The sequence below is a fragment of the Pseudopodoces humilis genome, chromosome 3 (genome assembly GCF_049639895.1).
Source record: "Pseudopodoces humilis isolate 2021_Gansu_Grassland_sample_001 chromosome 3, ASM4963989v1, whole genome shotgun sequence".
Taxonomy (NCBI): Eukaryota; Metazoa; Chordata; class Aves; order Passeriformes; family Paridae; genus Pseudopodoces; species Pseudopodoces humilis.
In genome coordinates, this window is record NC_142202.1 from 22,835,392 (window position 1) to 22,862,690 (window position 27,299).

Sequence of the window (27,299 nt, forward strand, 5' to 3'; positions counted from 1 at the left end):
AACTTCTTTATTTTTTTTCCACCTTTCAGGGACCCACAAGCGCTGAATTATTTTCTACATGGACCTAGTAGTAAATCTGTAAGTAGCATTGTTGTATTTTAGACATAGATAAGCTTCATTGAGTGTATTAGTTCTGAACATGATTTTTGTCTTTTACCAGAGCAATGAAGACTTGACTAATGCAGAATATTCTGTAGCCAACTCAAATTCAATTTTCGCCAACTCCAACGTAAGTTGTCAGGAGGTAAATTTCATTAGTATTGAGATTGCATGTTTCTGTACGGCTTTACTTGGCTTTTATAAAATCAAACGAAATAGATGTGAGCTTCAGCTTTTTCATGTGAAAACTCTGAATAGTAACATAGAACCTATCTTGTGCTGTTAGTATTTTGAGTATTTCAGTGGGGAATTAATTGAAAAATACTGCACTATTGGGAAGTGTTTTGTAAATATGTAAAGCAGCTTGCTGAGCAGTGAAAATGCTCTCTGGTGTAAAAGCTCTCACCAGTAAACTGCACTCACGGCTTTAGCGATTGTAGGAGTAGTTGTGTTCAAAGATAGACCTTGAAAGTTAGTAATTCGTATGTTTCCTGTGTATGTTAGAATGCCTTTTTGTTTCTTACTTTATGTAGGCTCTGAGCTGGCAGATTTTTAAAATTGAGTGGGATTTTTTTTCTCTTTTTGTATTTTTTTCTTTGCATTCAGGAGATCATTTAGGATGTGTCCTTCGTGTAACTTCAGTATTAGGGAAGTCGCTTTAAATTCATTGGGTGTTGCAAGAAGTCTTCAGTGTTCCTTCTTGCCATGAGTGTATTGCAGCCCTGGACTGTTTTACACAATGAGGTTGTAGATTGATTTATCACCAATCCTTGGTGATAAACTCAAGGCTGATCGGCTCTAGTGTGGGTGGTAGTCATGCTTTGAGTAGAACATTGGACTGGATGACTTAAGATACCCCTTCAGACCCATGTTTCTTTGATTTCATTGGTGTGTTTTGTAAAACAACTGAATTTTTAATCCCACAATTAAGTTATTTGAATACATAAGGTAGGATTTTCTTGGTAATTCCTCTTTCTATTGTACTGTTACCTTGACTCTTGTCTGTTTGTCCCATATTCATAAGAGGTACATGGATACACTTATAGTTGTGTAGGGACCTTAAATAATTGACGTGAACAAATTCTGAAAAGTATTAATCTGTGTGTGGAGAACAAGTGACTTTCCTGTAGGCACAGTAGTGTAATGGGAAGTGTTTGTCCTGTCCTTCCCCTTTCAGGATTATTATTAAATATTGTAGAAGAAACAGACAATCTGGTTGAGATACTCTGGTTGGAGTAGGTTACCAAGAGTAATGGGATACCCAGTTTTCAGCTGATGGGGAACAGTGGTTTCGACTTGGTACCAGGCTAGCTATTAGTAGACAGCAGCTTCCTGTATGCAGCACTGGCAGGGGTGGGGTTTGAGGACTTACCCTAAGAAAAACCAGGTTTGGGGTAAAAAGGATGACATATGACATACATTTGTCATAGCCTAGACTTCCTAGTTGTTCTTTGTTGACTTCCTTCTGAAGAGTATGCCTTGGTAGGTAGGAGTCAGGTGTTTCTGATGTATTTTCAGGAAGTGACTTACTTTGAGTAATTTTGAGGGGCAGTGGGAGATTCTGGACAAGGTGGATTTGTTGCCTAGGGAGTAGCAGTTGGAAGAAATAAAAATATTTGATGAAAGCCAAGAGCTTTCTGGTGTATGAGATTGGAGGTAGGTAATCTAGAAGGCAAGGTGATCAGAGGAGCATGGATTCCTAGTGTATGTTCCTAGGATGACATACTACAGTTTAATTCTCAGCATGCCTTGTCCTCATCCTTTTATATCTTCATAAAGAAAACCAATGTCATCTTCTCTTCCCTCCTCCCTCCTGTGAGACCCCTGTGCTGACATAAGTGAAGAATGATATGATTACAAATACAGATTGTTACAGTTCATTGGGAAGGAACAAAGTGTAATCATGAACAGATGGTTTCACAGTCCCTGCTTATAAAAAATGAGATACCTGAAAAGTTACATGCTTCTGAAGCTTTTGTCATTCAAGTTTTTGCAGAAACTGAAAGTTCTGTCCTTATATATATTCAGAATTCCTACCATGAATTAGGATTAACTGTCTTGCTGCCTGTTTCATGCCTTTTAGGGGCAGAGTTGACAAATTCAGTGCTCAGGGTTCAGTGTTTCAGCTGGTAAGCATGCTCAGCCAATACCTAATGCAAGATGAAGTTCCTGCTGACTAAAGGAAAAGAAAGCACTATTCACTCTTCCCACTCTCTTACACTGCCTCCCATGCCTCATCCTAGCCTTCCCTGAGTTGATTGAGTCTGTAGCTGATTACAGGTTGGTTTCTTGTGGCAGTTGTCATGAAAGGCTTCCCTAGCCATGTCACCTGACTTGTAGTGGGTGGCTGCTTTCATTCTCCTGTTACAGTATAATAGGACAGCATAAGAGGGTAGAATATACATGGAGCCAGTGAGAATAAGACTCTTCTTGTTGGTCAGCAGCTTCATGAAGCTGCAGAGGCTTTGATTTCTTCTTGAAATTAGAATGGTATTCTGCATGGCTCTTCTGAATCTAGATAGTAGTGATTTTCAGATGCTAACTTGGAAAGTTCAAGATTTTGCATATAAAATTGTTTACTTAATGTTAGAGTAGTTCTGGGAGCAGGGAATGAAGCTTGCGATTCTCTATTCCAGTGGGAGAGTTTTAAGCTATTGGTCTTGATTGCATGTAATACTACTTATTAGTGTTATTATTTGTAGTAGTAATAGTTGTATTGTTTGTATTAACTAGAATAGTGTTAGTGGAACTGTTTAAGTTACACAGTTGTAGAAGATTTCAGTTTGGTCATTTCCTTGGAGATAACTTAGAGATGCAATAGGGAATTCTCCTCAGAACCTGACAGTTAAGAGTCCTAATTATGGCCTAATTAGTGATTCCTTTTTACTCTGCCCAATGGTTGCTAGGTACAACTGAGAACCTGATTTGTCGCTTTAGTTGTCCCTAAGATTCAGACACTAAGATATTTAAGCGGTGGTTTGATTCCTCTATTAATAACATAAATGTTAAAAGCTTGCTGTAGTTTAATAGTTGTAATTTGAAAATATTTTATCTACTCTTAAGAAAAATCTTTGAATATTTAAAATATGACTGAAGTTTCAGAAAGTACACAGACTTTTTCAGAAACAGACTGGGGTAAAATTCTGAATAAATATGCTTGGGAAACTGAAGTTAGGGTGGAGACATCAGTGCATGTGATAATTATGGCTTGCAGCATCTTCACACTGTTTACTTGAGGTGAAAACAAGCGTCTATGACCTTCAAGGAGTGAAGGCTCAGAGTATGAATGTGACTGATAAGTGCACACCCACAGTTTCCATTTATCCTGACCTAAAAAAAAACCTGGTTGTTGCTTCTGAATAATTGTGATCATGCAATTTAGAAAGGTGTACTTTGCCTAACTTAATACTATTGCAAGTATTATTAGTATGCATTTAAATTTCTCATTCTGCCTGCAGAAACCTACTGCTTGTGTTGTTTCTGGACAGAACTTTGTTTTAGGAAAATCCTGACAGTAGGCCAGAGTAAATAGGTTTTGATTTTCCTTATCATAGTGTTAATGGATGTAGATTTAAGGATTTTTTTCATTAAAGGTGCCACATAATATTTCTGGTAGTTCCAGTGTTTATAGTTCTCAGTAATCTTTTTATGAGCATAAACCACAGTCTGTAACACTTTTTTTTTCTTACTCCCCAACTCTTTAGAATTGGTTCTGTATTTTTTTTAAAGAAGGAATTAGCATAATACCTTAACATTATCAAGTGGTCACTAGTTTACACTAAGTGATTATAGAAATGCTGGTACGATTTTTGGAGGCAGATCTTGTTTGATAGAAGTCAGTGAAAGGAAAGCTTTCATCTGCCTTTTCTCTGCTTCTACTGTTGCTGCTGAAGTCTTGCACCAAACTGAATTAGAGTGGAGGTGTTTTCCCTCCTCATTACTTTCATCCTTTTGTCAGTAGAGAGCTCAGCTCAAGGAAGGGAAAATGGCACTTAGAGAGCGTTTCACGTCCTCTTGAAGCAGTGCAGCTGCAGACCTAAGTGCTGTGTATTGAGAGATTGGAGAAGGGAAAGGAGAGAAGTGTCTCCAGCAGTCTGGGGGTGTGAGCAGGATATCCATGACCTGTTTGTGCTGGCTCACTGTATGGAGTCCGCATCACCCCACACATGCTATGGGAAGAGTGTAATTCTGTGTTGAAAGTTTGCTCTCATGAAAAAACTGACGAGGAAACAAAGCAGATATTGGAATTTCTGAAAGTGATTTATTTTTTGTTTTGCATTTCAGAACACTGATCCTAAGTCGTCTGTAAAAGGTGTAAGTGGTCAGCTTGGAGAGGGGCCTAGTGATGGACTGCAGCTGTCCAGTAGCCTTCAGTTTCTTGAAGATGAACTTGTGTCTTCTCCTTTACCTGATCTTACTGAGGATCAGCCTTTTGATATTCTTCAGAAGTCCTTGCAGGAGGCCAATATTACTGAACAGACTTTGGCGGAAGAGGCATATTTGGATGCCAGTGTAGGTTCTAGCCAACAGTTTGCACAAGCTCAGCTTCATCCTTCTTCATCAGCATCCTTTACTCAGGCTTCTAATGTTTCTAATTACTCAGGTCAGACGTTGCAACCTATAGGAGTTACTCAAGTGGTACAGCAACCTGTTGGAGCATCTTTTGCAAGCAATACAGTCGGTGTGCAACATGGCTTTATGCAACACGTTGGAATTAGTGTTCCCGGCCAGCATTTGTCTAACAGCAGCCAGATTAGTGGTTCTGGGCAGATACAGCTGATTGGTTCATTTAGTAATCAGCCTTCCATGATGACCATCAATAACCTCGATGGATCTCAGATAATACTGAAAGGCAATGGTCAGCAAACACCTGCAAACATGAGCAGTGGCCTCTTGGTTCATAGACAAACTCCGAATGGGAACTCGCTGTTCAGTAACTCAAATTCAAGTCCAGTAGCACAACCCGTAACTGTTCCATTTAACAGCACAAATTTTCAGACTTCGTTGCCTGTCCATAATATCATCATTCAAAGGGGTTTGGCACCAAACTCTAACAAAGTTCCTATTAATATCCAACCAAAGCCTATTCAGATGGGTCAGCAGACTGCTTACAATGTGAATAACTTGGGAATACAGCAACATCATGTACAGCAAGGGATTCCATTTGCTTCTGCAAACTCACCTCAAAGTTCAGTAGTTGGTCCTCATATGTCTGTTAATATTGTTAACCAACAACAAAATACAAGAAAATCAGTTACGCCTCAGACAGTTAGCAATGCTGGAGGTAGTATTGTTATCCATTCCCCTATGGGACAGCCTCATGCACCTCAAAACCAGTTTCTCATACCTACTAGTTTGTCTGTTAATTCTAATTCAGTTCATCATGTCCAGACCATAAATGGACAACTTCTTCAGACTCAGCCTTCCCAGCTGGTTCCTGGCCAAGTGTCTGCTGAGCATGTAATGCTCAACAGGAACTCTACAAACATGCTAAGAGCCAACCAGTCGTATTCAGGACAGATGCTGAATAATCAGAACACAGCTGTTCAGCTTGTTTCAGGCCAGACATTCACAGCCCCTGGAAACCAAGTTATAGTAAATCATGGAACTTCCCAAATTGTTGGTGGGCAGGTGCCACTGCAGCAGGCGTCACCAACGGTGTTGCATTTGTCACCCAGCCAAGCTAATGTTTCTCAAGGCAGATCAAGTTTTACCACCATGTCACCTGGGCAGTCCACAGTCTCAAATATGTCAGCTTCTAATCGATTTGCTGCTGCGAGTTCTTCTGGTTCAGTACACCCCAGCTTGGGAGCATCAGTTCAGTCTGTCGCATCGGGAGGGAACTTTACAGGAGATCAGCTGGTCCAGAATAGAGCTCAAGTTGCCGTCAGTGCATCGCATCGTCTTCCAGCATCCTCCTCCAAGTCTGTCAGCACCTTTAATCACACGTCTGTGGGAGTAACACAACAACAGTTTGCCTTTGGTCAGGTATGAAAGCTGCTTGAGAATGTAGCCAAAGAAAGGCTTCTAAGCTGTGCTAAAATCTGGTCAATACACAGAATATTAATTTTGCTGGTTTGTATTATTACAAATACTGTGGAAGTGCTGAAAATTACTGTGACCCAGGGTCATCCTTTCACTTGGTGTTTTCTGTATCTGTCACTGACTGAAAAACTGTCACTTCGATTAATTTCAAAGATTTTGCTGGTGATTTATAGTATTACTTTCAGAAGTGCTTAGCATCGGTCTATTTCTGCTCCTGTTTAAAGGGATGGGCATTGTAAGTTTATATAATTGCGAGCTCTCCTGTAAACCTTAGCATAGGCTAGGGGTAAAGGCTCAGGTTCGTTCTTAGCAGTTAAGTCTTTTGACCTCACTAAAACCTGTGCATTAAAGTTTGACTTACTGAAAGTAGAGATTAAAAGGTTTCTTGGGCTTCCTTTGATTATTTATCATATTGGCGCTTTTATTATGTGTATCTGCAGCAGTTAGAAGCTTTCAAATTTGATGCAAGGACAAGAAATGTTTCTTAATCCTTAAAAATAAGTACTTTTAAAAGCAGTTTGTAAAAGTATAGCATTAAAAAAAAAACAACAAACCTCTAAGAAGTCAAGCCAGTAGTTAAAAAAAAAAAAGTGAATTCATTTTTAAGGTTTGATGTGGTCTATTTTGTCTGGTAGATATACTTGCAGTATATATTCAACTCAAATTTTTCTGTTTTCATAAGTGAACTTACAAACAGTCAAAGGTTTAAAAGAAAAAAATTCATGAAGGTCCAGAGTCAACTGCCAATTTTAACTCGGTGACTTTTCACACAATTAGCAACAAACAATTCCATTTCTGTCCTTTTTAAACTTTTTTTTTTTTCTGTTTTAAAATACTGGTCACTCTCTCTGAATGCATTTTCTCTAATTAGACCTTTCTTTTTTCTTTTACTTATTTTACTTAGATTTTTCTCTATTTTTGAAAGCCTGATGGATTTTTTTATTAACTGAACCCAAAATCTGCAGTGAAATAATGTCTTGGAAAATAATGTGTTTTTATAAAATCAGTATGAACTTGTTGTAGAAACACATTTGTAGTCTTTGCCAGGACTTCTGGTGCAGGTTGTAACATTTTGTTTGCAGATGAGTAATTTGAGACCTGTCTGACTTTCTCTTCATGTGTCTACATCTTCCTGTTTGCAGGTTATGTGCTGGGTCAGTGAGTTTCAGCAGTTACAAAAGTAGAGTATTTCTTATTGCTGTTGAAGATCATTTTGTTTTTGTGCTGAAATTTCAGAGCTGTAAATGGGAACTTAGAGAGAACAAATGCGACTATTTGCCAGAATCTTTTTAGTTTGTTTGTACTTGCATTTTAAACATTGTACTTTGTACTAAACCATGTATTATGTAGTTATTAAGCAATGCAGGGTTTGTTCCACTGTGGGTATTTTTTGTTGGGAAAGCAACTTCCTCATCTTGCAGTTTCGGAACTCTGAGAAGCTGCTTTTTTTGAGGGCACTTGTAGTGGGAAATCAGGGGTCTTGTAGAATGCAACTGGTATATATTTGTGCTGTTAGTGTAATTTCTGTTCCTCTCTGATTTACTTTATAAAATTCTTGAACTTGGAGGGATTGAGATGTGAAATTTCACCACTGAGTTTGAAGTTAAAAAAGTAATTAATTAATACATAGAGATAAATTTTAGGTGCCTTTTCCTTGTTTTTTCTTAAAGCTTCCAGTAATTATTTCACTGTGATTTTTTAAAAATTTGTTTCTTTATTTTATGTATGTGGCACAGAAAAAGGCTGTGAACCAGACATCGCCAGTTTCCGCATCGAAGACACCGGACAATTTGAGACAGCCTCAGCTAACAAGTCTTCTGAGCAACACACTATCAGGTCAACTAAGGTCTTTTTAACATAATTTTCTTAATTTTCTCCAGCAACAGAGATTTGTTCTTCTTCAGTGTGTCAGACTTACATTGATGCCTCATGCTCATAGTGTTCTAAAGGTTGTTGGAATTTTATTTTTAGAAGAATTCAAGTTAATTTTTTTCAGTATTGAATGTGTGCTTTGACTTTTCCCAGCCATGGTACGTTATTTTCTAGAGTGAAAAGTTGAATCTTCACAATTAGCAATTATTTCTTCCCTCCGTAAAATCCAACATTGTACCTTCTTCTTTTTTTTTCTTTTTTTTTTTTTCTTTTTTTTTTTGTTTTTTCAGCTTAGGAAAATAGAAATACGTAATTTTCAAAATACAGACATCTGCTAAAATTCCATGAAACTTCTAGAATGTTGAATGTGGTAGCTGCTTCAGTTACAGAGGGAAGAGAAATAGGTATTACAAGGTTATGTGCAGGCGGTCATCACTCACTTTGTTCTTGAATATGTCACTTTCAGTTAGAATAGTTCATGCATTGTTCATGGCAAAATAGCAGCTTTTCAAGCAGCACCGTGCTACTGAAAGAACAATACCAGTACATTCAAGACAAGCAGAAAAATGGAGTAACCTTCCTGTTCTCTTTGTACATAAGTAGCCTTTTGAATAAGGTGCTATATTGTACCTTGCTTTTTTGTTCCTTGTGTACTGTTATGTATAAGCTGTCCAGGCAATTCAATACAATCTGCACAGTATGCTGGGTGTCTTTGGAGTAAAAAACCTAATAAATTCTTGTTTTGGTTGTAACTTAGCATGACTGGTAAGATGCTGTTTGGATTATGAAGCAAGGCAGTTGGAAGAAGTCTGCCTATCTAAAAAAATCTAGGGGAAAAAATATGCTTGCTGTCTTAAGTACTTTCAGGAGCTCTAGAAAAATTTGGGTAATACACTTGAGGGAGGGTTAGTATTGAAAAGCTTGATAAAATTTACTGTATGATTTTAGGTAAATTGTTGGGACACTGAACTTACAATACTTGAATTTCTTCTTATGTTGCAGTACCGTGGTGAGGTGGGATTTATATCTTAGGATTTTTGTGGTTTTCAGGACAAAATATCAATCCTATTTAAATTTTATGAGCTGGTTTCTCTACAGGATAGTTGCACTAATGCTTTTAAGCATAAGATGTATCTTTTCTAAAAACTCAAGTAAAATTATCAGGATAGGTACACAAAATTATTATTTTCTTGTTTAGGGTGACAAGAATCTTTTTAACTTCGTTTTATAGGACAGGACTCTGGAGGAAAAATCGTACAACAGTCTCTAGCAACAGCACAGCCACAAGAAAAAGTGATAGGATCATCAGTTCAGCAGAGTATACAGGTAGAGAGTACTTCTATTTATGTTTCCCTGTCTGTCCTGGTTTTGGCTGGGATGGAGTTAATTTTCTTCTTAGTAGGTGGTATAGTGCTGTGTTTTGGATTTGGGATGTGAATAATATTGATAATGCACCAGTATTTTAGCTATTGAGCAGTGCCTGCTCTGCAAGTCATGGCCTTTCCAGTGCCCCATGCTGTGCCAGTGGGGTGGTGCAGAGCCTGGACAGCTGGCCCAAACTGGCCAGAGGAATATCCCATACTATGGAACATCACGTTCTTTATATAAATGTAGGAATTGCCTGTGAGCCGCTGATCACTGCTTGGGAATGGGGTGGGCATTGGTCAGAGGGTGCTGAGCAATTGCATCCCTTGTTTCTCCTTGGTTTTTCTCTTTTTCATTACAACTTTATTATAGCCATCATTACTATATTATTTTATTTTGTTTCTGTTTTTAAACTGTTCTTTTCAACCCACAAGGTTTACTTTTTTCCTAATTCTCCTCTCCGCTAGGGTGGGAGGAGGTAGTGAGCAAACAAGTAAGGAATAATTGTAGGTTTTTTTGTAGAGTACATGAACTCCCTCAAACTTGTCAAATTCTACCATGACATAATAAATGTTGATTATTTTGCAAATTGATGCACTGAATGCTGCTTTCAGATTCAGTTCAGGAAATGGAGCCTGACTGTACTGTTCCCTGAGGATAATTTTGTATGACACAGCAATTCTTCACTGAGTTGGCCTACTCATTATTTCTTACAAACTCAGCTGTTTTCTAGCTGATTGTGAGAGAATGGTTTGTGAGAAGTAGCAGGAAAGTTCTGTCTGGTCTTTGTTTTATTCTTTACTGCAGTCTTCTTTTTTTACCATCAAAAGTTCTCCCACATAACGCAAGTATATACAAGAACACTGTCCAGGATGAGTTTTTCTGGAGAGGATCTGACTTCGAATTTTTGCTTGTAAATGTATTTGTGAATGCAGTAGGACAGGAATGTTGCCCGTATCTTATTGATGTACAAGTAGAGCAGAAGGTACAGTAATGCTGAGTTAGGAGGTCAGCCTGATTGTGTAATAGTTGGTCAGGTGTTCATTCTGCTTGGTGGTATTTTATGCTCTGAAGTTGGAGGCTTTTTGAGGCAAATAGTATTCCAGTGTGCCTGCCATGAGTCTTTACCCTCTCAGAGAGCCTCAGGTCTTAGGAGAGTGTTGCCAGGAAAAATCTTGATTTCATTAAATGTGTAAGCAGAGGAGAAAATAAGTTAGATCTCTACCTGAAATAGAATTCCTAGAATGACTTTTATCACCACCCCCAGCCACTGTGGCTTTTGAGAATTTAAGTGCACAGCCTTAGCCTGATTTCTTCACAGATAATCTAATCCATCAATATCAGGCAAGATGACATCTTCTGAAAAATGCCGACAGTTTGTATGAGCAGATTTATTTGTAAAAGTTTTTAGTTGTATCTTTCCCTCTTTGCACCTGTTAAATTTGATTATCTCTTTCTTAGTGAAATATATATAATGCGCAACGGCGGTATTTGTCTATGAACAGTTTTTCAGAACTTTGGTTTACCCTCTTTTGTAGATACAGTGTCCTGTGAAAATAGGAGATAGTTGAAAGTGTTTGTACTTATGTGGTGGGTACAGTTAGTGTTGGTGATATATCTAACTGACAGAAACAAATCCTGAAACTTAGCCTTTGCAAATGAGGGGATATATTGTAATTTGTCCTTTATTTTGAACTTAGGTTGATGGTCATTTAGTTGGACAAAAAAGGCCTGCTGCTAAACAGTTAACTAAAGGAGCTTTGTAAGTAATTTTTTTGTTGTAATTTTGTTGCAGAAACCTTAATTTATACTTTTTGTCAATGTAAGAACTCTGTACAGTATGTTAAATATGTATCATTAATTTTTTTTTGTAGTATTCTGCAGCAATTACAGAAGGATCAGGTACATGCTGTGACACCAGATAAAAGTCGGTTCAGATCATTAAATGATGCTGTTCAGAGACTCCTTTCATACCATGTGTGCCAGGGATCACTGCCAACAGAGGAAGACTTAAGGAAAGGTAATTTTCTTTTTAAAATTTGGCAATAAGTTTGTAATCAGTGTATTGAGAGAATTCGTAATGTAAATTACAGCAATAAGAAAAGGAACATTTTAAAATTTGTGCAGGTTGAAGAGCAATATTTGAAAGTGTACTTTTTCTTTCTAGTGGACAGTGAATTTGAATCCGTAGCTACACAGCTTCTGAAGAGGACACAGGCTATGCTGAACAAATACAGATGTTTGCTTATAGAGGATGCAATGGTAAGGTGTAGAACCCAGGTACACGTTGTTTATGGGATGGGATTAAGTTTGTTAAAAACATACAGAACAGGCACATGAACTTCTGTTCTCTGTTTCTGCTTTGCTCTTACACTGAACAGGCTGTGATAGTCAGGAGAGTGATTTCTGTGTATTTCTGTGGTTGATGGAACCTGAAATAGTGCTGTCCATTCAGAGGCCCCCAGCCATATTATAATATAATTTATATTATTAGAAAACATAATAAAATAATATTGTGTTTTAGGAAATCATTGTCCTTAAAAGCTAGGTCGAACTTCATCAGAAATCTAAGTGCTTTCACAATCCCAAGTATGAGGTAAAATAAAACTGGCAAAGTAACTTTAAGAATGTACTTTAGAAGGATCAGGAAATGCCATTGTGACTTCAGACATGCTAGTTTTCAAGCCTGGAAAAGTTTTGAATTTGCATATAATAGATATTTAGAGACAATAATATAATATATAAGTGTTAGAATTAATATAGTTTTAAAATTAGCAGTTGCATTGTAAAAAACCCAAGCCATGAAATATTTGCAAGTATTTGCAGGTGCAAAGAGAGGGTGGAGATTGAGATTTGTTCTTTTAGCATCTGGCATGTTGTGTGGCAAATCCCATTTAGTAATTTTGAAAGGTTTATTTCACAAAGCATTCAGGTTTGAAACTAGTTGCCTGTGTTATGGCCTAGTGCAGTGAACGTGTTCTGTCATGAATGGATCCAGCTGGCTTGGAGGCATTGTCAGCAAAATGCAGCTCTGCACCAGCTAGTTACAAGGATGGGAGAGAAGTGCAGGGAAGATGATAGGGTAGTCCCAGTTCAAGATTTTTGCTGGTTGATTCCCTAAAAGAGAAGGATACTGTATGAAGTAAAAAAAATGTGGTATACAGTAGTAAGCATACTCAGTCCTGAAAAAGTACAATTCATGCAACTGGAATAGCAATTCCCTGTTTTAAAGCTTTTCCCAAATAAAATTTGAAGTACAATATGAGTAATATTTCATGATGGAGTTTCAGTAGTGGTTGGATCAGAGTAAAGACTGTTGAATTTTGAGTGTTCTTCACAAATACATAATAAAACTCTTTTTCTCTGAAAATTAGCTAAGCTATCAGTGTTTTGATTTGGTACCAACATATGGGTCACTAAAGAGATTGGTTATTTTTTTCCTTTTCCTCCAGCGGATAAATCCCTCTGCAGAAATGGTTATGATTGATAGGATGTTTAACCAGGAGGAAAGAGCATCTCTTACCCGGGATAAGCGTCTTGCACTTGTGGATCCTGGTAAGTAATGCTTAACTTTTAAATTAAGTGTGGAGTGTTTAAGAATAGTTGTGGCCACAGTAAGGCACAGTAAGTTTGCTGTGAATTCCAGTTATTGAAATACTGAATAAGCATTTGCAAGGTAACTTTTATAACTCCAGAATTCAACAGTCCAGAGACACTGTAGGGTTGAAGCAGTTATTTGAGGGGGAAAAAAAATGTTCTACCTGTTTGGCAGAGAAATGTTTGAATTTCTTGTGACAACAGTCATGACTCCTGCAGTGTCTCCATTCTAGCAGGGAAGAATCTATGAGTTTGCTTGCAGCCAGAAAGAGCAGCACTATTTGAAGCATGAATACTCTTGTTCATCTTAATGAAGTGTTGCTCTTAGAGTATCGTGGCCATTTAAATGGCAGCATTTTTAACTCGGATGTTGTTAAACATAGCACCTGGAAACACATTATTTGTGTAAGATTTCAGCTATGATTTGTTTAAAGCTACTGCATTATCTGCATATTTTAAAAGGTAGTCACAGGTTGTGTTGTAGAATGTATTAATCTTCAGAGACCATATTTGCATATTTAGCATGCTGGGAAGTGCCCTTAATCTGGTTTTACAGTGCATATACGTGAGCAGTGTGCTGATTAATTTAGTGCTAATCTTCTGCACTGTACAAAACAGAACACTTAAGCATAAGTTAAAGACCCAGATCTGTAAGCTGTGGATGTTATTTGAATTTCAGTACTGAGAAGCGCTGTTGGAGTGTCAGTTATTTGGATGTGTAGCTAATTTTAGTAAAATGCTGCTACTTGATTTTCAGATGGTTATCAGGCTGATTTTTGTTGTTCTGCCAAACAATTTGAGAAAACAGCTGAAGAAGCACAGTCCAGCAAAAGTGACCATCAGTCTAGCAAAACATTACCTTCTCGAAGTCAGACTACCAAAACCCAAGCCAGAGACCGACCAAAATCCAGCTCAGCAGAGTCCACAAATCACAGTAAACTTCCTTTAGTGCCTAACAACATTCTGACACCACAAGAAGGAAAAGCTTCTACTAAAAAATCTGAGAGCCTCACTAAAGCTTTAAAGTTTGAAAAAGCTAATTGTTCTTCTGAGAGCCAATACATGGCCCATTCTGAAGAAAGGATGAGTGGAAAAGATCTTGCCAAGTCCACTGAGAATTCTTCGAGTTCTGAAGACTTGTCAAAAATTGTGTCTAGAGGTAGTCATGGAACACACAATAAAATAACAAGGAACACAGTTCAGCCTTTCTCAAAGGTAACGTGTAACAATTCACTTCAAGACAAAACTCTGAGGAGCTCTCCAAAGAATGAGGTTTTGCATCCTGATAACAGGAAAGGCTCTGGTGAACCCCAGCAAGACTTACTGCTCAGTAAGAGTTTAGAAACTACATTTAAAAACATCTTGGAACTTAAAAAAGCTGGGAGACAGCCACAGAATGAAGCGGCAAGTAGTGGCTCGGTTGAATTAGAGTTCCCTAATTTTTCACCTATCGCTTCACAAGAGAACTGCCTGGAAAAATTTATTCCAGACCACAGTGAAAGTGTTGTAGAAACTGACTCTATTTTAGAAGCAGCTGTAAATAGTATCTTAGAGTGTTAATAGTTACAGTACCATGGACAAGTTATGTTTCTCTTAGCAGAAGCAAATGTGAATGACACCACAAGTACAGCCTGACATGCATTTAAGGTTAACCTTTCTAAACTAGATTCTGTTCTGTGTTTGAGAGCAATACTCATTGTGGTTACAGTGAGATATCCAAGTAAAGTTAATCCTTGTTAGAATGCAGTCTGTTAGGGCCTTACTGTTTCAAGTATTATTATGATAGTGCTTTTGATAATTGTGCAGTACTGCAACATAACAGGGTTGCAGGTTGTTAGGCCCTATATAATATGGTAATATACTGACAATCACAGTCATTTGAAAGGATATATTTATTAAGAAAGTGTTTCTAAAGAGTTATGGAAGCAACAATTCTCCCCTACCCTTCTCTTCCACAAATCATCAAATTTTTAGTTTTTCTGGAAAACCCACTGTACCTCTATTCAGAAGTGATTATTTGCTTTGTTAATGACTCTGTATTCTAGGATTCTTAAGTTGGAAGGAAATCATCAGTGTGTTTACAAGGCTTCATAATTTAAACTTTAAGTGCTTTTCTATTGCTTTCTGAGCAGAAGCTAGTACTTGATATATTTGTAGTGGGTAACTTTAGTCTGTGGGATGATATTATATGATCTTAGTCACAGTGGCATGATATGAAGTAATAAATGCTTGACTAAGGAAGGTAGAATGGAAGCCAGTAAATAGCAAAGTGTACAGGATGAGGCCATGATAGAGCCATTAATTTATATATATAATACATATATATGTTATCTCTTGAGGAAAAGATTTTGCATTTTATAATTGGATGTAGTCAGCCTTGAGTCTTTCTGAAGTGGTATAAATGTTTTTTTATTTGTTGTTTGTTTTTTTTTTAGACCAAGTGTCAAAAGCACTTTTATTTGAAAACTGTATTTGTAGCTTATATTTTAAGAGGATGTTAGCCTTACTCTGATTAAATTTAAAGGCCAGTGTTTATTTTTAATTTTTTTTTCTTTTTGCTGTCAGAGAATGTTAAATCATCCACCATAGCAGTCATAGTTAGCGAGATATGTACAGACCAAAGTTGATCAGCAATCCCATTGTTTAAACATATCAAAAAATGTGTAATTATTAATTCATATTGTAAAGCCAAGTGAAACCATTGCATGGTTTGTATTTGGCTTGCTGTCATGTTGTTAAGATAGAATCTTATTATTTTATTTATTTATTTTAATCTATGACTTTTTTTTTTTTGCTGCCCATGCTGCTTTGTTCTAGTTTACTTTGGTCATGAGTGCTTTTGTGCACATAAGCGCGCTGACATTCGTCACGTGTGTGTAGTACATATGTCTGCTCAGGAGGATACAGCTTTTGTGGTTTCTAAGGTATGCTCATGTTCTCCCCCAGAACTTCTCCACCATTTCTCAGAAACATTACCAGCCATTTTCCAGACTTTCTGATTATGATTTTCATGATGTAAGAGGCTCATTGTGACAAGCTGTGGTTGTCAGTCAGATTGCCAGGAGAGAAACCAAAAGGTTTTGCTGGTGTGTAATTCAGTCCATCTGAATGGCACAGACAGAAGCAGAATTAGATCCTTGAGATAGTAGAACATTACAGCGCAACTCAGTATTGAGCTACAGTTCACTGTCTGACCACTAAAGGAAACCAGATCTAGAAAGCAATGAGAGAGTGATGAACTTCCTTAAAATTCATTTCCCCTCAACGTGAATGGAAGTACTGGTTTTGTATGTTACTAATTGCCATTTAAAAAAAAATGTGCCAATTTTAAAGTATATGTTTGTAAAAACCCAACATTCCCAAGTGTTGTAAGAAATATTAATAAATATTGCCAGTTTTAAATTTTTAGTTGGGTGTCCACAGAATAGACTCTCAGGCAGTTAGTTTTTTTCGTATTGGCAAAACTGACAAGATAGTCTTCACCTATTGCCTTTTTTAGATTTAATAATATTCTTATGGCTGTGTATGCTGATGCATATTTTATTTTATCATTTTGGAAATTTAGCCATTCTGAACTATTTAGGAAGGAGAACATATGTTACACAGCTGTATGTTAACTTGTTAAATTTTATTTCATTGAGGAAAAAAAAAAAGTGAAGTTGCACATTTATCAGTCCCCTTGCTTATTTTACCATCTCTAAATGGGTATGGGCTTTCCAGCCTCTCTACAGCAAATACATAACAGAAGTATCAGGTTGTGTGTCTTCTATTGGGTCTCATTGGGAAGGGGGGACAATGGCATGTAAAAATGACAAATTACAAAAAGTAATCGTGGTTGATTTGGTCAGACACATTTCTCTGAACTGCTGATGTGAGGAAGCCCTTGAACAATCCTAGTAAGACTGATCTTAGATTGTTAATGTTCTGTTGTTCACTCCTTTGAATTCAGTTCTAAAGGAATTCTGGTACGTGGTGAAGCAGTAAAAGAAAGAATTGTATTTTTGTGGTGCTTGAAAAAAGTTTATTAATCATATGGGCTCAAGTCCAGCAAAGTATTGTGAATGTGCATGACTTTAAACATGTTTTCATTATTTTGCTGGATCAGCGTTGTGATTTCAATGTTATTTAATACTGCCTAATATTAAAACAAATTTTAAACTGGCAATTAAGAAAACTATGTTCATTTTGAAGATTTTGGTATAATTTATCTGTTAGAGTAGGGAGGCCTTACAGACTGACTTCACTTAAAGAGGATGTGTCACTTATTGTCAGCGTGGTATGGACTTTATTTGCTTAAATACCTTCATTTGTAAAGTATGTCTCACTTGAAATTGCTTTGTATACATTTTGTAAAAATATTTATAAAATGTTTTGTAAAAAAAAAAGTATAACAAATTGCAGTTTATTTTGTTATGTTGGATAAATACTGTTAAAAGACACAAGTCAGTAAATATATTGTTAATCCATGGATAGGAAATGTTTAGTTGGAGATTACAAATTGAAACAACCATTGCAATACAGCCAAAGATTTGGGAAAAAATGTCTATCTGTGATTGTCTTGATTTAACCAAGTTGAATATTTACATTTCCAGAAGATGATTGGTCTCAGTTTTAAGTAATATGACTACAAAATATTCTTACTCCTCTCATCATGCAGGTCTGTTGTAATATATTTAGTAGGCCAACTTTCCATATTCCTTATGCATCTTTCTGAGCATGCACTATTAGACTTTGGTTCGTGTGGCATTATGACTGCATTCAATAATGTTAATATCCAAATTATGAGAGAGACAATGGTATAGTTGGTATTAGGAGTCTTGCCACAGTGAGGTTCTTGAGACATGCTCTCCTTCTCTGGTGTATTTTTACAAGGTAAAGGAGTCATCTTCCTGGTGCCTCATGGAGATGGAAGATGAGAGGGCTTTTGTCAGTCAAGTTGCCACTGCATCCACTCTGCAGGTTTGACTCACGTCAGCTGCATTTGGTTATAGATACCTGTGTTTGGGTGTTTTGTGTGAAGATGCTGCAATTGCAGGTGGTGCAGTGAATCTTCCTACTTTTATTAGAGGGGTGATGAACCTTTTCTTACTGTGATTGAATTTTTCAGAGAGTATGCTGAGACTCTGATCTAGTAAAGCTCTTATACCTGGAACTTCCTTACTTTATTTTTGGAGGCTGTGGAAGTGGAGCATTGGTGAAGGGCACTGCCTCTCATCTTGGAGTAGGGCCTCCACTGTTGAAAGGTAGAAATCTTCATGGTTAGTATTTGTTATTTTGTCAATGAGACATAAACATGTCTTTGGATGCTTCCCACATGGATTCAGACAGTAGCAAAATGAATAAAATTAGTTATGTATTATTTTAATCTCTCTCTGGGTTAGGATGGCTAAGCATCTTGGGGTTAATTATTTTTTCTTTTTGCCATATCCCTGTAGAAGCACCAGGCAAACTTTTTGCAATGCTAAACATTTTATGTGAAGTCTACTGTGCAGGTATCTTCACCTGAGAATATCTTTATGTTCTAGGAATATGGCATATTTTTTTTATTGCTTTTCAATAACATTTTTATACTGAGGCTTGTTTATTCAACTTATGGGGCAGAATTTATGAAGATTTGGGCATATGTGTTACTGCATAGCTGATTTAAGAAATTCAAAACACCATGATTTTGCGGATCTGAACGAAGGAAAAAAAAAAAGCCAGAATCAAATTGGCACAAGGAAAGGTAAACAAACAATTTTTAAAACCTAGAGGAATTTTTCTCTTCTTCAGTAAGTTTTTTTTTTATAAGCCTTTGAATTTTTCCTTTCAAATTGTACACTTTTCCTTGGATTTTTCACACAAATGTTTTTCAGACAGCTTCCAGAATTGGGAGAAATTGTCTTTGTGACTGGCGGTCAGCTCTCACTTCGGTTAAAGAAAGTCACTGCAGAAAAGAAGCAAGGTCTGGTGAAGATCTGCTCATAGCAACTCTGGTGCACAGATGCAATGCATGTACAGATTTCACATGAGTAGTGGTGGGTGTACTGAGTTTTTTGTGATTTATGGGTTAGCATTTGTAAGTGCTGCTAATCTTGCAACTGGTCATTGTATTGGACATGGAAAAAAAGTGTGTGTAATAATGAGTTACAATAGGTAAACGCCAAGTAAGCTTGAGGGAGCTTCCTGTACTAGGGAGGAAAATGCACAAAGGACACAGTGTCCAGCTGAACCAATGTTTTTGATGTTAAAGGAAAAACCTTTAAAACTGCCCTGCTGTGTGCTGAGGATAAACCTAATTTTATTGTTTTTCTAGTTTGTCTTAACCTTGTGGGGAAGAAGTATTCTATAAATGAAGAAACTATCTGCATCAGAATTTAGGGCTCTTCTGTATTTTATATATATATTTATATAAAAGATATATATTATATCTAATATATATTAGATATATATTATATATATGTGTAAATGTATGTATGTACACACACACACACATATGCAGGGTGGGGGTTGACCTCTTCTCCCAGGCAGCTAGTGACAGAACAAAGACAGACTCGAGCTATGCCAGGGGAGGTTCAGGCTGGATATAATAGGAATTTCTTCACTGAAGGGGTTGTTCATCACTGGAATGGTCTGCCCAGGGAGTGGAGTCACCATCATTGGAAACCTAGTACAGCTCATCTCACAGCGTGGCATTGCTGGGTGTATCTGGGGCTAACAAATGGCCAACAGCATAAAATGCATGAAGTTAATATTATTGAGGTTGAACAATTCCACATTGCTTTCATGGCAAAATTAATCAGGGATTTTGGAGGCCTCTTGTTTTCAAGGGCAAATAGATTATCTGCTGTGTTTGTGGAAGGCTTGATACTGAGTGCTCAGGAATAGGGACTTGGAAATCTTGTGTCCAGAGAAGAAAATTCACATGAGGCTGAAGGAGACAAGGCTCCAGGGTTTGGAGGAGATGAGCAGGAAGGTAAGTAAGTGTGTGTGTGATGGATTTTTATTTTTTTTTTGGATCTGAGATTTAAATGACCTAAACTTGATTTTAACAACATAGGATGTATTGTAGATGCAGGAAGTTATATGGTATTGTATCTGTTCATATATTAGATAACGTAATTAACATAATACTAAACACACTGCTCTTTTTTCCTTTGCACCTGGGTGAAGAATGGATTTAGTGAATATTTTACTCAGATGAGGATTTGTGTGTCTTTAACAGTTGCAAGGATGGGCTCGCACACAGTTGGAAAGCTCTTTGTGAAAGAATGTATCTAATATGCAAGGTTTGATATTAATTTGAGCAAGAACATTGGGAAAAACTGTGAGTCAGTTTCAAAGTATTGTGGAGTGGGTGAGGTAGTTTCATGCTACTGAATGAGTGTCATTGACAACATAAGTCTTTACTAAGAGGTCAGGCAGGTATAGAATCTATTTGCTACTATACTGGTTTCTTTGAGGTTAAATTTCCCCCAGTGATTTAATTAATTTTGAGTTTTTAGTGAAAACAGTATAAAACATTAACATATCTGTAGTAATTAGAATTCCCTTTATGAAAATACATTGTTACTCTCATCTCTTCAGAAGGGCAGTTTTGGTCCTGTGACAACCAGTCCGAGAGTTAAATCTCACTTCCCAGGAAGTTTAGGACTGCTTTTTTTAAAATTAAATATTAACACACCTGATTTTGTTAAAGCTAAAAGGGAGATACCAGCCTACTCTGATTTTGTCTTATTTTATCCTTTGGCAATCAAATTTTAATCTCCTAACTTAGTAATAAAGTGTTCTTGGATACTTTTAGCCTTAAGTCACTTGGACCTGTTTCTTCAGCAGTATTCTGTCAGAGGCTGCATGGTTTGTTTTAGAGCCATTTTTATGCAGCTGGTTCCTAAAAAAGATTGTCATATTTTACCTGTGCTCTTATTTTCTGTAAATTTTTCATAACTTTTGGAGGAAAATAATGTTTATGTCTTAAATTTGTAAACTCTCTAGCTAAGAGACCCCCCCACCTCCTCTGCTGTTGCATGTAGATGTGTTTAGCATCTACCCCGATCAGAGTGAAGGTATTTTCTTCCTTACCTGGCTGGTTTGGTAGAAATAAATACCAGGATGAGATTATTGATGGCAGGGAAAACTGGATTTATTTACTTGTTTTTTATTTTTATCTGCCATGCTCTTTCAGACTTGAAGGTGTTAGTAGTAGTTTTATTGCTCTGGTGCCAAGGTCCAGGCATTGAAAGAATTTGAGACTGAAGATTGGAGTAAACCATGCCACAAGTGGTGTGACCACGAGCCTTAAAACTTTATACTCAAATTCAGACCTCTTTGTGCTGCAATCCAAAAGCAAGATTTATCTTGAAATCCAGTTTTGTTGTGTGTATGGAGAGGAAGAGGAGAAGGAGCAGATGTAAATTGTTAAAGGTCCGTTGTGTTTTAAAACAGAAAAAAGAGAATTTTCACTTGCCTCTTCCTTCCCCTCATTTACTTAACATGGTTGCAGGAGCTTTGACACTGGTGAGTTGACAATGTTCTGTAAAGGGTTTAAAAACGAGAAGCAGGGTGTAAAGCAGAATATACAGCTCTATTTGTCCATTCCAGAGGTAGCTCAGTAACATCATGTTCTGTGCAAATAAACAGTAGGTTTCAATTATCTGCTGCTAATTATCACCCAAATTTGATTTGCACGCTCTTCAAAGGGACTCATATCTTTCTATTTAGTTATTTGTTTCAGTGCAATAAGTGAGTTTAATTCAAACCAAATGTGGGTCAATTTCCTACTGGAAAAAAATGCAAGGAATGTATTTATCCACAGTCATATCAGTTTAATTTTAGTTTAATGTATGTGGTGGTTCACGGCCTCAGTGGGGAGGTGAATTTGTGTCGATCTGTGAATTGGCTTTGCCTGTTTGGCAGTTTTGTAAAGGGCTTGGTCAGTTGTAGAAGGTCTTAAGTGATTGTGCCAAATGGGGTGGTTCTGGTGGGCTCTGAGTAATGAGAGGAAGTTTTAACATTATACAGATGTAACCAAATCTCATTGTGAAGACTTTTTCCCCCCAAATATTTCTGTTACACAGCATTGGGCCGGTTACTCTTTCACACAGACTTTTTTTGTACTGCAGTAATTGTCCTTTTAATCTTTATAGGCAGACTGTATTTATTCCTCTGTCTGTAGTGGTAAAGACAACAGTCTCTGAGGGCATTGAAACACTGGTCTCATGCCTTTCCTTCACCAAAAGCACCTACTAAGAACTATAGGCCTAGGGAAGAAATGAGGCAATTTAAGGTATTTCTGATGGAGTGATTGACTAAGACACTGAGCAGTGCCCTGGAAATCCCACACTACTGTCTCATCATGTGGACATTGTAGTGGGAAATGGGCTCTTGGTGGCCCTGCTTGAGCAGGGGCCTTAACAAGGTGACCTCCAGTCATCCCATCCATCCTTAACAACTCTGTGCTAATAATATTCAGTTAATGTTGTGGAGAAAGGTTATTTAAGTGTGCAGTACTGGCTGCAGTTTTCAATTGAACATTATGGGATCACACAGGTCATGGTGTGTATTGAAAAATACATTAATTTTTTGCTTTTTATGACCTAGGAAGAGAACATACTGTGAGAAAGGTGTTAAAAGATTGTTACTAGTCAAATAGTTGGTATTTTACAGAGAAAAAACAACTGTCAGTAAAGTAGGCATCGTCTTTAGCAGAGCTGTCTCATGAATGAATATTCACCAAATGCAGCAGCTACTTGATACTCTGCTGTGGAATCTCCTACTCAGTAGCTCTAGCTCCATGCAGTCATTCATAAAATGTTCACTGGATGCAGTGAATACTCTTAATTTTAACATGTCTTGTTTCTTTTCACCATTAAAAATATTGTGTCCATCCTCATCCACAATCTCTTTTACTTGGTTTGTTACCCACTGCTGCAGTAGCTGCCAGCTCCCCCCTCCGGTCTTGATCTCTTCTTTCAGCTCATAGTGAAAGCAATGCTGGCAGCTGCTCTCTGAGCACAGATGGCAAACTTAGTCCTTGTTCAGACACTTGAGCCTCTGCTTTTTCTTTCCCTTGAAATCAGTCTTTGTGATAAAAACCTAGTTACTTATTTAGTGCCTCTGTGGTGTAATGGATGCAGCCAGAGGGCAATCTGCCATGCAGCTGGTTAGGCATGGAACAGCCACAGCAGGGAGAAGGGTAGATCCAGCTGGGGATTGCTGCCTGTAAAGGTGGTAGTGAAAGTGTTGCTAGCCCTGGTAATTGGTAACAGCCATTTACAGGGCCAGGGAGTTTGGGTACATGTTCTTGCTAAAAATTGTATTCAGGATTGTGCACTCCTCTTTCCTCTTCTGCATGTAGGAATGTATAGACCCACTCCAGGATGGGGCCCTCACAAACCAGGGACATGCAGCACAGGCTGGGTGGGGATGTTAGAGCCTGCCCTGGCTGCGGGGTGCCTGACTGCCCTGAGCCTAACACAGGGCTCTGGCCTCCTTTGCCCTCAGCTAGATGAGTGGGTTTAGGCTGAAATCACCTGGACCTCTGGATAAAGAGCTTTTAGGAGTGTGGCGTTGGTTTTGTTTTGTTGAGATTTTTTCAACTTTCTTTTTTTCCCAGAAGAAGGATGAAGGAATGGAAGGTTGGTAGACACTAGAATCTGGACAGAAGTTGAAATTTGATCTGCAGAGTATTTTTATCCTACATTTTGACTACCTTTCAGAAAAAATAGTATAGATTCTGTAGGCAGATGGACACAATAGCACTGCAAAGTGTGAATTTCTTCTGGCTGTCTTAATGGAGTGTTGATTTTAAAACTTAATTTCACTGCTGCTTGCTATGCAGTTAGCACACAGTGCATACATTTGGTTAGTTCAGCTGTGCAATGCCATACTTTGTTTTGGGGTGGATGTCACTATTGACACTTCAGTCAAAACATCTTTGTAAGTTAAGTGAGCAGTCAAACAAAATTTGAGGGAAGGAAAGAAAGATTATGCCAAAAAACCTGTTAATATTGTAATTCTATCAAAATTTATTTTAATTAAGTGTTAATTACTGTTGTACAAAAAAAAATTCTGCCCCATCAACCCCCCCAGCCCCCCCCCCCCCCCCCCCCCCAAAATCAATCAACCAACCAACCAAAAAAACAGCAAAAATAGAATTGTGATACAGGAAATTTTAAACCCACAGAAGCATTTTTTTTAAGGTATCAAGTAAAGTAGAACCTGACCAATGGGCTGATCAAGAGAAGATGAATGAACTGATACTGTCACATAAACTTGAAATAAATGAGAACAAGACAGCTGATGGAAAAAAAGATGAGCACCAATGAAGTAAAGCCACTTTTATTAAGAATATAACAGTTCCAGAATGGTAGTAACAGTCACTGTCTTGTGTAGTATCAGTAATATTTACTGGTACTTTTGAGCATAGTGAGATGAAGAAACCCACCCTGACTGAGGAGATTCTCCTCACTTTCTAATGATGAAGCAATTCATAAATGTTGTAACTTCACAAGTAGCTTAAGACCATTCCTTCTCAGTAGTGATCTCGAAGTTGCTTCTCTGAATCTCTTGTTTACTTAATGATGTTCTTCACAAATAAGAAATAAGGAAGTTTTTAAGCACTTATGATAGATCGAATGGAAAAGGAAACTATTTCCAAAAATTCTGGAACACTTTGGGTGGGGGGAAGGATTTTTTTTTTTATTTAAATATTGTGTATTTTATAAATTTTTGGTGGCTGTGATTTGCAGATCATTCTCACGATCCTCCACGAGGTGGAGGAAGCAGCTTGTGCTTCGTGCTGCGGTGTGGGAAGGGGCTGCGGGCGGGTGTGCAGCGCTCCTGCTGCCCTCCTTTGCCATTGTCAGCCCCCACACTCTCCCACTCCATGGAGGGAGGATGCAAGGAAGGGCTCTGAAGCGTGTCTTGCTGGTTTGCTCCTTTTAAGAACGATAATGGGGGTTTCAGTATTGTGATTCATCAGGAGGTCTTTAAGGGCTGCACAGAATCACAGAATATGCTGAGTTGGAAGGGACCCACACGGATCTTTGAAATCCAACTCGTGGCCATGCACAGGGCATCCCCAGGAATCACATCATGGGGCCTGAGAGTGTTGTCCAAGCATGAAAGAAGTTGAGTGATTGTGATGGGAGAAGCTTGGTCCCACAGCTGTGTGCTGCCTGTCTGTGGTCATATAGCCAGGGGCTGGTGGATAAACCTGGTTCTCTGAGATTTGGTGTGCTGCAATATATTCAGTCCTATAGGCTGTGTCGCTGTAGAACTGCTGTTCTTTATGGATAAAGTACAAGTAGGGAAAATAACAGCTGGTGTCTCTAATTAAAAATTTTGTAACATACTAGATTTCTGCTAAGGGCTCTGATTTGTGAATGGGTTTTCTGTTGACTCTGGTGAGATTTGGAAGTACTTCCCTTGCACAGTTATCCCTAAACTTGTCTGTTGTTGAGTCCTTTGTTTTCAGTCCTTGCAGCTCCTAAAAATCAAACTCCATTCAGTTTGTAATTTCCTTTCCTTGTCTGAAGCCCTCACCCAACTGATTTTTATTTTTATCTGTGATGAAGCATGTCAAGCCCAAAATAGAAAATACTAAATAAATAAATACCTAATAAATAAATTGACTTTTTAAATTCAATTCAGTGGATTTCTGTTGGGAAAAAAAAATGAAAAAAAAAATCTCTGTTAATACTCTTACATGAATGACACAACACTGCTTCTGTTTTACCTGATCATCTTATGGCAGATCACTTGACTTACTTTTCAAGGCATTAAAGTGTGTTTGCAGCTGTGCTAAGGTTGTTTCAGCATTTCAGGCCTAACTCAATTTTATCCAGGTAAAAGGTCAGTAAGAATGGGGTGTTATCAAGGTGATTTGCAGTTAGTGAACACAAAAGCAGAACTGCAGCTTGGGATAGTGAATTGCTTGGAAAGAAGGTTGGAAAGGGGTGTTGAGGAGCCATTTCACCCTCCATACCTGATCCCCTGTCCTGCTCTTGGCAGAAGCCTTTTGAACATTGCTGTTGTGAGCTTGCACAAAAGGTCGTTTTGCTTTCTTTTAGCCCAAACATTTTCTAAGAGCTGATTGCCTATGTATTCCCACAAGCATTGTGTTGCCTTAAATAAAGCATGTGAGAGCTGCAGTGTGAGGTTAGAAAGAACTGGGATGTGAGGAAGGTGTGGACTTCATAGTGTTGTATCAGGGAAAGTCTCCATGAAGATGTTATTAAATGTTGAAAAGAGTGTATTATATTATGCTCCAAAGTTTTTATTTTCTGGGGGAAGGGCAAATTGTTGGTTGGTTTAGTTGATGCTTGGGGTGGTGATATTTTTTTTTTTTTCTTTGTTTGTTTCCTCTCTTCCCTTTACTGGTATTATTTGTGCTACTTCCTTGAAAGAATTTTTTTTTTTTTTTTTGCCAAAATATATGAGGACTTCTTGCAGCATAGCCTTGCCAGTTAGAGCCATAATTTCTTCAGACTGATGCACCTATGATAGTAATTTGTCTAGCTCACAGATAGGACTTAGAAATTTCTAACAAATTTGGATATATAATCTGTACTTCAGGTAAGGTTTGGTCTCTCCTCCTTTATATATGTTACCTTGTGACAAGCTAGATAATCTTAATATAAACTTCTGAAAAAGATTTGCAGGATCAAGCTTTGCCAGCTTCTGTGACAGCTAAAAGAATGTGTATTTTTACTGAAGACTGGTTTTAGTGGCAATCTGTTAATGTGGTAAAGCAGTCAGATGACTAGGCCCCAATTCCTCTTGAGAGGCTTAAAATTCAGGTGACCATACTTATGATTAATAGAATCTTAGCTTTAATAGAAGTAATTCTCCTTTGGTAATATGGAAATTTAATGGTAATATGCTTTCTCTGGGTGGAGGGGTAAATGCATGGGAGCACCTTCTCTGGAGCTGTGCTAAGTTATGTGAGTTATCTGTCCCCAGAGGCAAAACTTACCTCCTGAGTCCTGAAAGCATGTTGGCTTTGCTATTTTATTTTTGATACAGGACTCAAGTTGGGGAATACCTATATGGGAAGCAGGGTGGGACAGCAGTCTTCTTAAAGCTTTGCTCTTAAGGTGAAGAATTTTCTCCCTGAGTGATGAGGAGAGGGACTGCCTTAAATTCTCTAGCAACAGCAGATTCAGAGCAAAACCCAGTGAGGAGCTGCAGAGAAAGCTCTGTGGCTTCCTTACAGGGTCAGGCTACAGCAAGCACCAGACCAAGGGGCTGTCTCTGGTGAGGGATGGTCCCTTGCTGATCCATGCTCAGGGCTGGAAACTATAGTAGAGCCTCTCAGTAGGTGCCCTTGGTGCTTCTGG

General features: G+C 37.9%; 1 protein-coding gene across 6 annotated transcripts in view; it reads left to right on the forward strand.

The window, feature by feature from the left end:
• The window catches only part of BICRAL (BICRA like chromatin remodeling complex associated protein), a 43,779-nt gene extending 26,261 nt beyond the window's left edge, over nt 1–17,518 (forward strand). For 5 of the 6 annotated variants that reach the window (XM_014252931.2, XM_088052667.1, XM_014252929.2 and 2 more), the window contains exons 3-12: nt 30–78; nt 161–244; nt 4,384–6,087; nt 7,881–7,980; nt 9,248–9,342; nt 11,082–11,143; nt 11,256–11,401; nt 11,549–11,643; nt 12,834–12,936; nt 13,736–17,518. In XM_014252931.2, coding sequence (XP_014108406.1) covers nt 30–78; nt 161–244; nt 4,384–6,087; nt 7,881–7,980; nt 9,248–9,342; nt 11,082–11,143; nt 11,256–11,401; nt 11,549–11,643; nt 12,834–12,936; nt 13,736–14,538 — 3,241 coding nt within the window. In that variant the 3' untranslated portion in view covers nt 14,539–17,518. The remainder of the gene's footprint in view (nt 1–29; nt 79–160; nt 245–4,383; nt 6,088–7,880; nt 7,981–9,247; nt 9,343–11,081; nt 11,144–11,255; nt 11,402–11,548; nt 11,644–12,833; nt 12,937–13,735) is intronic. The other variant, XM_014252933.2, reaches the window with a different exon arrangement.
• Nucleotides 17,519–27,299: the final 9,781 nt, after the last annotated feature.